Below are 16,042 nucleotides of genomic sequence, written 5' to 3' on the forward strand. Positions count from 1 at the left end.
CTGTGTTCTGCAAGGGGCAATTAGCCAGGAGCAGCAACAGCAAAGTGGTGAGCAGAGTGAGGTGAGTAAAGGCAGGAAGGGGAGTGTTTTCTTTGTCCCAGAAACCTTAGTTCCTGCCCAGTCACATACAGCCCATCCTGTCTGTCTCTCACATACCAGGAGATGTGCTCTATTAAAAAAGGAATACAGTTTGGAACAAAAGAATTTTATCAGATGTTTCTCTGGTAAAAGAAAAATAATAAAATCCAGATGAAGAAATATGAATAGCAATGTTTTTTCATCTTGCACACCTTTCTGTCTGTTCAATCTAAATCAGGCAAAACAAAAGATTTAGAATTTCTGCTTCCTAGAAGATGTCAGACTGTGATGACTCTAATGCTGAAATGGACAGTAAAGCAGAATGCCATTCTCATGATATGGACACCAAATGGCATCCTGAGCCAGAGAGATGTACATCTACTCAGCACTTAGCAGGGTGCTACTCTTCTTGGGAGAGGTACTACATTTCTTTTCTTCCTCCCACTGGTTGCAGTAGCAGCTGCATTGCTGCAATTCCCAGCTCTGAGGCTGTTGTGCAGGTCTGGCCTACCTGGTAGCTGGAGCAAATGCTCTGCTCCTCAGTAAAATTTACCAGCAGATCACATCAAAAATTAATCAGCCCAGTCTCAGGGGGTTGATTCTTGTAAAGTGAAGCTACAGAGTTTCTTGTTTAAGAAGGTTAGGAATCATTTAACAAAACTGTTATTTCACCCAAATGAAACACTCAACCCATACCCTATGGACCAAGAGGCTTTAAGCCTTGCTAGATAATGGGCTCGGAATGTAGCTCACACAGGCATATGCAGGGTAGCTTTTACAAGGAAGCAAGGTAGAACCGGGCAGGTAGTGTACCCACAGCAGCATGGAGCTGAGGATGGCACTATTCTCAGTTATTTACCCATGTAATTAGATGGACTTTGCAGCCTTCACTCACCGAGTCCATGACATTGTGGGTGCATGTCTAGCACACAAGGTAGGACTGGTGTGCCTACACAATCTAGACTTTCTGCCAGTGTCTATGCAGATGCATAGCTGTTGGTAAGCTATTCTTTTGTGGTTTAGATTGGCACAAGGCTGTCTTGGAAAAATAAACATTGCAGCATCAAAATTCTGAAACTGACGTAGGTGAAACTCAGTAGCATTCCACCTGTGCATACCTGAGTATCAGACACATAGTGGCAGTAGCTGGTGTTGGTGGTCCCTGCAGTACCTGGAGCTCAGGTCCATGGCCAAAAGCCAAAATATAAATTAAAAAAAACAACAAACCACCACCAACAAAAACAAACAAACAAACAAAAAAACCCACAAAACAAAACCAAAAAAAAAAATAAGGCAACAACCAAAAAAAAAAGAAACCTAACTAATTTTGCTCATCCCGTGTGTTGACAGCTGAACACTCCTATACGAAATGCTTTTTGGTATTATAACACAACAGCCTCAAGAATTGTTTTGATGCTGTTGCTGCACAGACAAAATGCTTATTGTATTTCTGCTGAGCAGCCAAAGATGCCTAAACTACTTGTTGTGTATTTGCAATACAAAAAACATATATGCTGTAGGCATGTTACGTAGGCTATGTTGTACACACGCAGTGCTGACCCCAGCTGATCTGTCTGTGCCTTAGTTTTCACACATCACTGTAAAATACCCAAATAGTAGAACTGAATGAAAAAAGCTGGTTGCATCAGGGGCATTATCAGCTTGTAGCAGATAATCCCCCAAACAAATGATAAAACCCCAGAGAATTTGAAGAAGAGAATAAAAACAAACCCTTGCTCTGTACAGTGCTCCGAGATTATCCAGCCATAACCAGCCATGGGTTGTCCCACCACCTGTCTCATCAACATGCATCTGTGACTATGAATTGTGAGCAAAACACCTCATCATCAGTACATTTCTCACAGAATACTGGTGTGACAATGAGACCTCCTCATGTACAGGTATAGGCTACAGCCACCTTTGTGTGACCAGACAGCAGGGTTTGTGCAGGGCACAGACTGGCACACGGATCTCAGCTGATAAAGACTCAGGATGTGTGTCAGGAACATTCCAAGTACTCTTGAGTTCAGCAGTGTAGATGCAGCTTAAGTTAACTGATGGTGTCAGTTGCTTGTGATCAGGATTAAGGGCATCACAGACTGCTCTGAGCAACATTGCAGACAAGTTGTGTTTACAAATCTTGTCTGAACTAGGGGTAATGCTCATTAATGCATGTAGTCTGTGCTACACAACTCTCCAGAAAAACAAACAAACAAAACAAACCAAAACAAAACAAAAACACCCAAAAAACCCAACAGAACAAACCTCTTCAGTAAGGGAATATTAAAAAAGCATTTAGTGCAGTCTGAGAGGCACATTCTGCAACCCGAAATGCACACAGAAAGAACAAACTAGAAAAGCCCACAGGAAACAACTTCTACCTTTTGCTTTGGAAGTCATGGGTCAATACATTTTTTTGTGCCAACATTCAAGGCAACCCTGATGCTCAAGGTGAAACCTGTAGAATTTCTCTCCAATGTGGAACAATAGCAAAATGAAAATTCTGTAACCATAGCTAAGCTGTAAATGGTTTCTTGAATTCAAAACCTTTCTTTTTATCTTCATTTGGGCATGTAAATGTACAGATTTCAGTGGAAATTAGGTACTTTGGTGCTTGACAAAACTTTGCTGGAGGCTCACCTGAATCTTTTGATGTCAAAATACCCCTTAAATCATATTTCCAGCGAATTCTTACAATGATTTCAGCTCCCCCAAGGTGTGCCATTTTAATCCTAGGTGTTCTCACTCATCTTCCAGGTATGTTCCAGGGACACACATTAATAATAACTATGATTATCCCTGGAGTATAATACACAACATGAGAACTTGCAGTTCTGCTGTCAAGGCCTGTTTTGCTGGTGGAAAAAAATTCTCTTTGAACACCTTTGAAGGTCATGCTGTGAAAGACTAACTGCCTTTACAATGTGGTTTATGGAGCTTGGCCAACACACTTGAGGTGTTTTTGGTCATACATCGACATTGTTGCATTTCAAATGGAGGCACACAGTAAATCCTCATTTGCCTAGGAAATTTTCAGAACCTTTCATCTGAAACTGCTTCAGTGTTGCTATTTTGATTCTTTTTTTTTAGGAGACAAAGAGTGTTTCTGGCAGTTTGGTAGCCAGGCATGCCTTTCAGGAAAAATGCTAGGATCAAGTAAGCACAAGTACAAGGCAGCAGCATATCAACCAATTGGGAAAAGATACTGAGCTAGATTTCTTAAATCAATAGCAGATAGATCTTGCAGCGTGCATGCTGCATTTGTGAGGAAGTGGGATGTAGATTCTACATACAACTATAAATAAACCAGAATTATGAGCTGTGGCATGGTGCATGCAGCTGAACTATCACAGAGTAACAAACAAGACTCCTCATCCCAACCACTGGCACATGTATGTATGGGTATGAAGTCTATGCTAGTATGTATTTCTGTCTCCTGACCATAAGAGACTAGTCTCAAGTTCTAGGCTGCTGGCAACCTTCCCATATGAAGGAGGTTGTATGGATACATGTCAGGCCACATTAGCGTCAAGATGCCAGAGCAGAGAGCCTATTATGCAAGTGGAACCACACATTTTAAATCCATGCTTTTAATCAGTACCCAAAATATCCTAGATAAGCGGCCTTTGTCAGTGCTGTCTGATGGGAGCAGCCCAGGCCAGGCTCAGTTACAGAGAGGCAACTACTATGACCATAGATCAGTGCCCAAGTTGCTGCCCTACTCCTGGCCAGTTCACTAGCACAGTTTCAACAACCATGTGTACAGGATGCCTGCAAGAAGCAGGCAGTTTAAAGGGCTAATCATGGGCTTAAATAGCAGTAGTGGTTTAAATCCGTGTGCTTTCACAGTCACGATGCAACTTCAAGTCAGGCAAACATTCTTCAACTCAGCTTCTTCCTAGCTACAGATGATATTAATCTGCCTAACAGGACTATTATGTGAAGTATTATTACTATGAATATATGTAAAGCAATCTAAAAATACTGTATCAACTCCATGGTATCACTCATTGCAATACAGATGAACTCTTACAGAACCTTCCATTATAGCTGTACCTTTCAAACCACAGATTTTTCTCCCCAGATGCATTTTGCAGAATAACTATTTGTCTTTATGTGCTCAGAAAATTAAATAGGATAGAAAGAGGAGGAACACTGAAGTTTAAGCACAGAAGCATAGTTCAGGAAATGCTTCTCAATACTCAGTCTTCTCTCCAACAGGCAAAGTTTAGCCCTCAGCCTCAAACCCATAAATAATGAGCAGTAAATTCCCTGTGGGACAGAATCTGCCTTCAGATGCATGAACATACAGTATCCTGCACTCTTGTGATCTGGCATTTTTCAGAACCATATATTGAAGAGATGTGGTATAAGAACAGGAACAAAAAGGCAGGCCTCACTAGCAACCAAGCAGCAATCAGTAATTCTTCTTGTTTGTTTGTAATAGTGCAGGTACACGCAAAAAGGCTATTGCTGACTCCGATGAATACAAGTCTCCATATTTAAACACAATCATGGGGCTCTGTATATACTCTTTAGGGCAGATTAATTAGAAAGAATTGCCAGTTAGCAACTGAAAATTAATTTCCTCTGTTAACACTTTGCTGTATTACACTCATTTGGAATATTAATTCCTCTCATTTTTATGCACCATGCATGCTGTCCAAACTCCATGTAGACCGCATAGCAGAAATTCTACTGCTTAAACATTATTTGGGTCCACTGATACACTGGTCAAACTTATTCTAAGAGACTGAATCATTTTGAGAAATTCCATGTGTTTAAATTGTAGAAACTAAAAACCTAAAAAGATACATCCTTGTTGTCCTAATCACATACCCTATATTTTCCCTTTCATGAGTCCATTAATATGTATATTGTTCATTAATGCATGCCACAAATTCTAGTCTCCTAGTTAAAACGGTGACCCAAGAAATGTACTTCTGAAGTTAATTTTTATCACATTTTTTATTAAACATTTCTCTCAGTTTATACTTTGAACATAAATATACAAGTTGTATGGCTCATGTTATAAAAGACATTACTATGTGTTAGAAAACATACATAGATATCATAGTGGCTACACTTGCTCCCCTCTTTTCCTAGTATTTTCCATAACTTCTATTTATCTAGAAAAGCATTATCGGAAAGCAAAATCCAACCTATCTATCAGTACAGTCTATAACAGCTACAAGGACTATTTGCCAGCTGTTAGAGAAACTTCGGTTTCTGCCTGGTTCCATAGTAAGGTAACAGCAATTAGGTGAGTATTCGAAAACAAACATTGCACCTTGTGCTCAGTTAGTTACTAAAAATCTAGTTCATGTCAATGCATATTTATAAAGACAGCTTCGTTTTTGCTTTACAGGTTAGTAAGATAAATAGATAAATATTTTCAAAATGGCATAATGTAAATGAGGGACCCAGCTCTGCTCTTACTGAAGTCACACTGGCAACAGAGGAGCAGATTTGTACTTTGTTTCTACTGTGTTATTGATAAAACTGAAGAAACTTACATTTTAGCCAGTAAATAGGATGAATTTCACTTTAAAACTCTCATGTGTTACTCCTAGCAGATCCTGTAATAACTCCATGTATGGATTTCCAGTTGAATTTATGGTGGACTCTGCTTATTGCTCCTAGTGAGAAAGATCCACAAGAGAGTAGTCCTGAAGGCACAGATGTGGAATCCCACGTCCAAGAAGCATGCAGAAAAAAAACTGTGGTCTTTTTACTGCAGTGTAGCAAAGGGATACTAGGTTATATATGCTTTATACACAGAAGAATCTTTTAACTTGTTTTTCAATATACATAAACTGTACAAGGTAGTACTTCCACACAGTGGGCAAAAAGCAGCTCCCAGGGCCATAGCTATGGAAGAGTGTAGAAAATGCAACTGGCCTTGATCCCTCAAGTTGGGCAAGCCCAGGCAGTAAGCCAGGAAGAAGAAAAGTTTGGGGAAATGTTGACAGCTGCCTGGCTCAGAGGCACTCTGCCCTTTTTTTTTTCTTGCACCAGGCCTCATGCCAATCCTAAGTCCATGCTAACACTGACAATATCCAACTGAAGTCGCAAGATACACAGCAAAAGACACAGAATAAAAGTACAAAACAATAATGAAGGCCCTAAGCCTACAATCCCATCTGTAACAAGTGTCCTTCATGACTCATTGAAATTTGTGCTATTATGGCTCAAGAAACATGTTCTCATAGGAATGTAGGGTGTGGGCAAAACCTCTAAGAAGAAACCAGGGTGCTGATCTGATATTTGAAATGCCTATCGTGGTGCCACCTAGAAGGCAAAGACTGATCGTGCTGGCATTCCCTCTGTCCCATGTACTAGTTGGCAGATGGCAGGAAGACCTCACCTTACTCTGGTGTTCTGTCAAACTTATTAAATCAGCCCAGCCAGCAATTTTGGGGTCACCTTGGCAGAAGCTTGCTTGTTAGAGCAAACAGACTGAAAATTTAAGATATACACAAATCTCCTGCAAAATAAACAAAATAAATTTCAGCAACACTTAATAGTAAAAAATACTATTAAAAAAAAAACCCAAAAAAAAAAAAAAAAACCCAAACCCCAACCCAACCAAAATTTTGTCTCATATCAAACAAAATAATTCGGTCTCTAGTACTGTTTACCTTGAACTGTCACATGCTGGGAAACACTCTAATTATGGTTGATGTTGATTTAAACTAGGCAGATTGAAACAAAACATGGTGGAACCAAGGAGCTTGTTTTAAAAGTAGCAGAAATAATTTCAATGGTACCAAATAACTTTCCTTAATGGGATATGGAATAATTATGGTACCAAAGCAGCCAGAAGTTTTACTTGATTCTACTCACTGCATATATCTGACGAATGTTCTGCTTCTGATATATTTAATTAGCATTTTACTGATAGGCAGTATTAGAGTTCTTCACATATTCAGCAGAAACTTAATCATCCTAATTTCTCTCAATTTTTCAGTCTATTGATGAGGGAAAAGGATGTTTCCAGTGACTCAACATGTTATCTGTATTAAACATATTTTGACTGCAGGCTGTGTCTCACCACAACATCTTTGTGAGCTGAAGGCTTTGTCTTGTATTTCACATGTGCAGTCAGTAGCGCAAAGTTTCTTTTGGAAATACACTGATTCATTAAGAAATAACAATTAGGTCTCTCTTTAGAACTCAGCCCTCTAACACTACCAAAGCAACTGCTTCCCCAACTGAGTGAATGAAGCTGTGCATGCTATTTTCACAATATCCATTTACGTGACCACGTTTTGCTGAAACTCTGTCTGGAAAGAGGTGACCACCACTAAGATATGACCATATCTCTGCTGTTGTGCTGTGACATTATTTGACTGGCGTTTGCCTGAGGACACAACACAAATCAATTGATGTAGGGCCTACACCCACAGTGATTACCCTGCACTTCCTATAGATATTCCAATATTAGCATCTTTCTGCCCCGTTAACAATTTCATTATTAATTTACTGGATGTGCATCTGCCTTAAAAATGGCATAGTCCATGTCTAGCTCTGGTATTGAGTTTCTGGGGAGAATGTGTTAACAGCACTACAATGCACAGCTGCCCTGTACCTGTATTTTCTGTTTTCTGTAAGCCATAGCATCTTTTGAACTTTCTTTGTGTAATGAAGGTGAGTTACAGACACATTGCACCTACCAAGAACATGAATGCATTTTGTACTGCAACGTTTTTAATAATATTGAGCATTAGAAATATTAATAATAATTAAAATCTATTTTCTATGTTGAAATAAACAAATACCAATCAATTAATATAACTGCTTTTGTCCAGACCAAACTCTGGCTTGTGATACAATGTTACAAACTATTCTAGTAATTACCAAATTATTATTAGCTTGCATTAGACTATTTCTTGTTTTAAAATATTTGCTAATTTGTTAAAATCTACAGTCCATGCAATATGCCAAATTGGAAAGAGAAACAACAGCTGATTTACATCAGCAAAACCAGCATGAGACATGGCATGTGTTCCTTGCCTTCTCTAAGTGCTATAGAACATAATTATGATATTTATAAACGTGAATATAAATAAGGTAGAGATTCTAAAACCATTTAAAAGTATCTAATAGATACTTTTTGTTCTAAATATCAAGGACAGCATCAATGGCTGAACATTTTCTGATACCCTAATACTGCAGAATATTTTAAGTACGTAAAGACTATCTTGCAACTCTTAATCCTGTGATCACAGCCTGCTGAAATTGCTTCCAGGTGCATAAAGTCTATCCATTTGGGTCCTAAGCTTGCATCTGCTGTAAAAGGATATCAGATTTTTTTAATAGCAGAAGGTGTCTTGGATTTACTTCAGTTAGATATTTAATAGTGGGATTTGCCAGACCATCACTGAAGACACTAGCTCATCTTGTCGCTGCTGCTTGGTCTTCTTGTTCACTCTTCTGTGTCCTTGGCCCCCAGAAATGACTAATACTGAACTTGCTTTCATTTTTTTGGATCTCTGTCTTTTACTTTTAAATGAGATATTTTGATCTTTCAAAAGCTCGTAAATGTTACTGTCTTCTGGCCTATGTTCTAGGGAACTTGATCCATGAGACATAGTAAGGGATCCAGAAGATGATGACAAGTCACTTTTTTGTGCAATGGATCCTACTGAACCCCCCAGCCAGATTGCTGTGTCATGGGCATTACTAAGGGAAGAGCCTGGTCTTTCATTGTGCAGAACGTTCTTTTGGTCATCATCTTTAGGTTCTGAGCCAGGAGGCAGGCTGTTTCGCAACTTGTTTCTGTTCTTCTTGTTTATAGATGCAGCCGTTACAAGAAACTTGACTGGGCCATTGTGTGCATGATACGACACTATTCCTCTTCCTGGAGCCAAAACAAAGACAATTAACATTATTTTAGTACATTGTTTCACCATGATTAATGAAATTTGCTCAGAATAGCATAAGTCTTAAAACCCTATTCTGCTTTGTGTGTACACAATTTACGGGGGAAAAAAAGCACAAAAAAAGTAATTTAATGTACCACAAGTGATTTAGGACTGTACTAATAAATCGTCTCAAACATGGCATTCTAAGTTTAATTTGACTTACCTTTGTGCTCTGTTCTCACAAATGTAACATTGAGTTTTCTCCAGTAATCTGCATTTTTCAACTAATCCTCTTGTATCTCTGTACCTCTCCAAAATAGAGAGGAACACCTGTTTCACTGTAACAGACCCCTCCACACTATACAGCAGGAATTAGAACTCATCCTCCAAATGGCTGTCTAGTTACTGTGACAGATTCATGAGGAAATGACCAAATCATTATTTTCCCCCTTTTTAAAAAAAAAAAAAAAAGTATTTAAACAGTGGGATGTTTGTGGTAGAAGGAAGATTTACACTGTGCAAATTATTAAAATGTATAAAAAACCAAATTGTGCATGGCGGAATTCAGAAGCTATAACAATATCAGTATGTGTGGCTTTTACAGTAAAAAAGAAGAGGAAAAAAAAGTGGGATTCTACAGAATAGCTACAATATGGGAAAGAGCTAGGCTATCAAAGGGAAAACCCCCACAACCCTACAAATCACTCTGTCCATCCCTAAAACTCCCTAATGCATTCCAGGATGTAATAAAACATATCCTGCTTTTATAGAAAGTGCAAAGATATAAAGATGAATTACCACTATTGGAAGCAAAACTGGTAAAATTCACAATTTTTCAGTTCAAATTCCAAACACAATATCAAAGACTATAAAAATAGATCTCTAAACGTAACGTTGCTGGATCTGTGAAATATGACAAATCTTAATCCAAAATAAATGCGAGAACATACAGATGATATAAACCACAATAATGAAAACAGACAATGAAAGAATAAAACGAGGGATTTTCTGATTCTGCAACTATGCATTTTCTTGTATTGCATTTATTTTCACCTAACATAGGTTCCACATTTATCCTGTGTCATACTGGATTATCACTGCATATTTTGCTGAACACAGAGGATTTAGTTTTCATTTTGCAAAGTTACATAAGCTCTCCCCTCTCTCCAAGGAAGTTTCAAGCAGCTTGCCTCAAAACCTGCCAGCTTCCCACCACAGTGCAAAGCTCGAGCAGAACTGTGAACCCAAAACATCCAAAACACTGATGCAAAGCCCCTACTAACCATACGTCTAAAATCCTGCTTCTCCTAGTACCTTAAGCATTTGCAAAGTGATACAGCAGTATTCATGCATTTGTATTTCAAATGCAGTAATACGAAAGTGACAACTCTCCAGAACACAAAAATCTTGATGATTGTCATAAAAATGAGATATATATATGTGTGTATATATATATATATATATATATATATATATATATATATAAAATATATTTATATCTCATGTATTCCAGGTCTCCTCTTTGGGGAGAAAGGGCATAAAACAAATTTACTAAATAAACAGCTAGACAACATACTATGTTTTCAGCATCTGTGCCTCTAAACCTAATGCATCTATTTTCCCCAATTCTGGAAGAAATTATTTGCATTTTCTTCTCATCCCCATATATTTGACTGTACTCCACCAGGATTAATGCTTATCCTATTCTTATGCCCTAAAGAAAAACAGTTATTCCAGCTCAAACAACTGAGACAAAACTAGGCAAGTGCCTGGGTATACTGTAAAGCTCAGGAAGAACAACAAATATAATTTCATCTCAAAGCTCAGATATCTATCTAAACAATGCAGGCAATTTGGTAGGTTTACTTAAACTACTGTCAGAAGAGAAAATAAATCTTAAAACCACTGGACTTGATCTGTTTGAAAACTTCACTCACCAGTTACTTTGGGAATCCCCTGCAAACGTGGCACTGGTAACGCTACTATTATACCCAGGTTTGTTCCAACCATCAATAAGCCATGGCACACCAGGAGGCTGGTCACAGAAACACGTTGCTGCCCTGCAGAGTTCAGGAAGTGTGCTGTTACTTTAGAGCAATAATCTTTGCCTAAATCCAAGTCAGTTCAGACACACACAGTTTGCTGCATCTTCTCATTCAGCAAAGCACTCATCAAAAAGGGAAATCTTCTGCTGGATTGTGGTATTAGAACTTTACATACATGATAATTTAAATACTATTAAGTTTCTGAAACATTCTGTCCTAAATCTCTAAACCACAGTATCTAAAAGTAGACATAGATTATTCTTACAAATATACTTTTATATATAGACTGTTTGTATATTCTCAGTAATAAAAGCGAAAAGCATTTTTCATTTCACAGTACTCAACAATATATTGCCATAACACACTATACTCAAGACTCAAACCTGTTCACAATTACTTTTTTCTCTTAATTTTTATTCTGTGAAGCTGTATCAGAAGTCCTGTCTCCCCCTGTTTGAGTCTGGATCCCCCAATACAAGAATGGCATTGGCATATGGGAAAAGGTCCAGTGGAAGGCAACCAAGGAAAGGAGAGTGGAGCACATAGTGTACAAAGAAAGGTTAAAAGAAGTGCTGTCTGCACCTATGTGTTGGGAGGGTGTGCAGAAGACAGATTCCATTCAGATGTGATCCAAACAGACGCATCGAATTTGGAATGTGGGAAATTTGGATAGTAAGTAGGGAAAAGCTTCTTCTTCATAAGGGTGGTCAAATACTGCAACAGGTTGCTCAGAGGTTGTGGAATCTCCATCCTATCCAAAGATATTAAAAATTTGACTGCACAAGCCCTTGAACGACCAGACCTAATCAGGCCTGCTTCAAGAAGGATGGACGAGATGAACTCCAGAGTAACTTCCAGTCAAGATTGTTCTACGATTCTGTGATTTTCTACAATATATGATTTATAGGATTGTTATTTTCCTAATGAAAACAAAGGTTTTGCTTGCAATGCTTACTAAATATGTTCAGATGGATTTTCAAAATAGCCTTGACAAGTATCAGAAATGTAAACTACAGCTTGCCCAAACTTTTGCCATGGCCTAAGTTTATGTGGAGGCACATCTAAACTCTGCTGGAATCCTCCAACTTCAAACCCTACACGTCGTTGCATTTATGATTAACTTTACATGCAAGAGAGCAGTCATTCCCATCTTCATCACAGTTTCAAGCTGTTAATCACTTCATCATTAAGCAGGGAATTTGGATTCCACATCTGATACAACTTGGATGAACCCACATGTTCCACACTTTGGAAAAGGACCTTAATTATGGTGTATCAGAAATAAATGCATTTTCCATCTCGTTCCTTGAAGCTGAGCCAATTCACATCCAAGAATATATGAATCACAGACCCAGTGGGAAAGCAGGGAAGGAGTGGCTTGACTGAAGCCCAAAGCACTCAACTGGAAAGCAGAAGGCAGACCAGGTCAAGTTTTTCATCACAGAACTTTACAATTAACCCAGCAATGGCATGTTGTAAAATGCACATGTAGGGCAAGACTTGGAATCCCAGCTCTGTCTACTCAAACCCACATCTTAAAATACTATAAAGGCATGATGATTAAGTCACCCTTGGCAGGTGTAACAAACACAAGTAAGCTGAAGAGGTTCCATCTGCTCATGCAGACCTTCACAGACACCTGTGTTGTTTTCCATAAACTGTAGATGTTTATGCTGGTAGGACTGTATCATTCCTCCTCAGCTAAACAGTCATGGATGGTCTACGTCTATAGTAAATTACAAGCCTTTCGAAGCTTGGAATTTGCTTTTGATGGGGTCTTTTGGTTGGCTGTTTTGGTGGTTGGTGGTTTTTTTTTGGTGTGATGTGGGTTTTTATTTGTAGGGGTGCTTGGGGCTTTTTGGTTTGGTTTTGGGTGTGTTTTTTTTTTGGGGGGGGGGGGGAAGTTTGGATTTTTTAAGTTTAAGATATTAATGGGATTAATCTAGTTTCCAAAACAAAGCACAAAAGGCACTCCTTCAGCACAAAACGAGTTCAAACTGTGATGCCCAAACACTTCTGTACACTGGAGTTTTCAAAAACTGGCATTTGAATTCCATGATTTAGAGCTCAGGCTTCCTCAAGTTACATATGACATGCAAGTCCTCTACCACAACCAGTGCCACAGCAAGTGCAAAGTAACTGCAGGTTACCTTAATCTCACTCCATTTTACTTAAAGCCTGTTTTGCAAACTACAAACAGATCAAAGTAAAATTTCTAAGCTTTTATCAAAAGCTCCAATTGTACTGTTGCCTCTCAAACCCCACGCAGAAGCATGATGCTCACAATTTAAAACAATAGATCTTTAATGCTTTTTTAGGCATTTAAAATGTAAAATTTTATGCATGATTTCATACTCCAACCCTGAAGCAACTTCTACCCAATAATTTTTACCAGGTAAAACTGGTTATATGCATTACTGTTTCCATAGGTGAAAACAGCAAATTATCAGCAAGCAACTTAGAATTTTAAACATTGAGCATAACTGCAGGCATGAATCATCTATAGTGAGGTCAAAAGGAAAACCACCTGCTTTGAAATCCTGGAAAAGCAGGAAACATCGGAAACATCTGCATCTGAAAATATACTTTGAAATAGCATGTAACAACTAAAAAATATATATATAAAAAAATAGTTTTTTTAAAATACTGAAATACGAGTTTAAAATATTAATTTATCTGCTAGCCAAGGTTTGAAATCATATTCCTTAGTTGCTTGGTTTTTTTTTTTTGTGACTTTCTGATATATTTCCAATTCAGAAGAAAAACCAAACAAAACAGTTCTGCAGAATGCATTATACAGTAAGCACAGAAATTAACAAAAAGGGAAAGTGATAAACCTAAATGCCAAAACTGATCAAATACTCCAGTCTTTAAAGGACACCTTTTAGATCACACTGTCCCAATGCAGACAGTTTCCCCCAATATTTTTATCGTTTCCCAGTAGTAAAGTCATAAACCACTGCATTTTATGGTCTGGCACCTGGTAGGGTAGGGACAAAAGCAAGCTGTAAGCCTCAAAGTACAGTTTGTTTTCCGCACAGAGGAAATGATACTTCTTTATTTTCTTTTCCTTTCTCATCTGTTTCCAGGAAACACACATACCATATTAAGGGATATACGGATATAAACAGAATACAGCACCTTCAGCAGAAATGACCTCTTCGTTGAACAAGTAACGTGCCATCATCCATACAAGCAATGAAATGTATCAAGGTCACAGTAACCTCTTTAAAAGGACAAACTCTCTTACAGTCGAAGGGAAAAACATGTTCAAGGATGTTCTTGAATAATGAAATACTGAATGTGACTATGACAAAACAAGTGGGCAGCCTATTCACATACAGCATGATTTTGGTTTTGATGCACTGTGATGAAGGCTGCAAAAAGCTGCCTTTGTTGAGATTTCAACCACAGATCACAAAAGATCATAAACACTAAGCATAAACTTGCTTTACAAATGAAGTACACTGCATCCGTGATTCTGTGATTCTGTGATTAGTGGATATATTTGACTTCAAATGTTAATAGATTTGGGGTTTTTTCTGCTGTTCAGTATGCCCTCTGTTCAGCTAGGAGAGCTGTACTTGGCCACTTGTACTGTTGTTTACTAAATAGTAAAATAAATGGTTACCTGGACCGATAACAATGACACTGCTCTTTCAACCATTCTCTTCATTTCTCATATATCATTTGTTCTTTTTTGCTGTTTTGTTACAGAACACAAGCTTCTTATACATTGTTAAGAAGTATTTCTGATGATATATGAAGTAAAGGTGCTGCAGAGTGCTCTGGAGTAAATATCTACCCCACAGTTGCCTCCAGGACACTGGTTTAATTTCCAGTCCTGCATTCCTACACACAAACTTCCCATAACTCCGGAAAGCAAGAGCCCTTCCAGCTTCATTCTTCATAAGTAGACTGCCACAGATTTACAAAGTTACATCCAGTAGATAAAAGACTCTGCCAGACACAGCCTGCTTTTTGTATTACTAAACCTTGCCAAATTGTAAGGACAATCAGGTCCTATGCCATTTCTCTTACACTTCATTCCCCTGTGATTCTGTCCTGCAGGATTCTCTTCCTCGAGAGGAAAGGTAAATTCCTTCCTCTCCTCTACAACAAGGAGAGCAGACAGTGGTATTTAAAGCAGCCCTCTCCTAAGAACAAAACTGTGAAAATCTAATGCTATGAGGACTGGTTACTAAGGTTATGAGAACCTCCTGCTCCTCTTAGTTAGTACAGCTGTCCTTTAAATACAGAGCTGTAATTCACAGTAACCATTCCTGGCAGCAACAGGATTTTTTTTTTCTTTTATTTCTACCGTATAACAACAAAATTATTTCATTAACTTCATCCGGTGATGCTCCTCTTATTAACATTGCTTTAAATGAAGACACAAACAACATCTCCAAGTAGCCTATCTGGCCAACGTTACCTACTGTTGTCCCTACTAAAATCTTGGCAAAATAAGTCCAGCTTCTTTGGAGTTATATCAAAATCTTACCCTTTTAAGACTCTTAGCAATATTTTGACACTAATTTCTTCTCTTTCATTTTGATACCAGTTGAATCTTTACTTGTCTTTTTTGCATATTAACGAATTCCTGTTGGATTTCAGAAAACTATCAGAGCTGTTTCCTTTAAAAATAAAAGTTCTATAAGTCCTTAGTAAAGGCAAATATGCATCTTGTAAATACACGCCTATTTAATTCCTTTTCTGTTTCACTTTGGGGTTTTTTGATGGGCCTTTTTGTTTGTTTGTTTTTTAATCTCAGGATATACTACACAGACCCTGATTTATTTTTTGGCTGCTTTTAGTTCCAAAAGGTCCTTACTGCTGCTTTATTATGTAAATCTCCTAGTCCTCTGACTTTCAGCTTTTGTTGTTGCAGCACTGTTGGGATCATACAAACAGCCCCAAGAGCTGCTTTGAAATAACTGAATTTCATTTTTAGAATGGATTCTCCCTTGGAACGTTTGTTGTAATGATGTTCTACTCCTGAAATAAATTTCCATTTCCATTCATGGCATGCTGTCTGTAAAGATACTGAGG

At 38.1% G+C, this 16,042-nt stretch overlaps 1 protein-coding gene across 4 annotated transcripts in view; it reads right to left on the reverse strand.

Moving 5' to 3' along the window:
• ARHGEF10 (Rho guanine nucleotide exchange factor 10) overlaps positions 1–16,042 on the reverse strand; it is a 133,215-nt gene that overhangs the window by 17,885 nt on the left and 99,288 nt on the right. For 3 of the 4 annotated variants that reach the window (XM_065681538.1, XM_065681536.1, XM_065681537.1), the window contains 2 exons: positions 10,883–11,005; positions 5,028–8,941 (listed from right to left, as the gene is read on the reverse strand). In XM_065681538.1, the coding sequence (XP_065537610.1) occupies positions 8,427–8,941; positions 10,883–11,005 (638 nt within the window). In that variant the 3' untranslated portion in view covers positions 5,028–8,426. Of the gene's footprint in view, positions 1–5,027; positions 8,942–10,882; positions 11,006–16,042 lie in introns of those variants that run through there. The other variant, XR_010613243.1, reaches the window with a different exon arrangement.

This window comes from Lathamus discolor, chromosome 5 (genome assembly GCF_037157495.1).
Source record: "Lathamus discolor isolate bLatDis1 chromosome 5, bLatDis1.hap1, whole genome shotgun sequence".
NCBI lineage: Eukaryota > Metazoa > Chordata > Aves > Psittaciformes > Psittacidae > Lathamus > Lathamus discolor.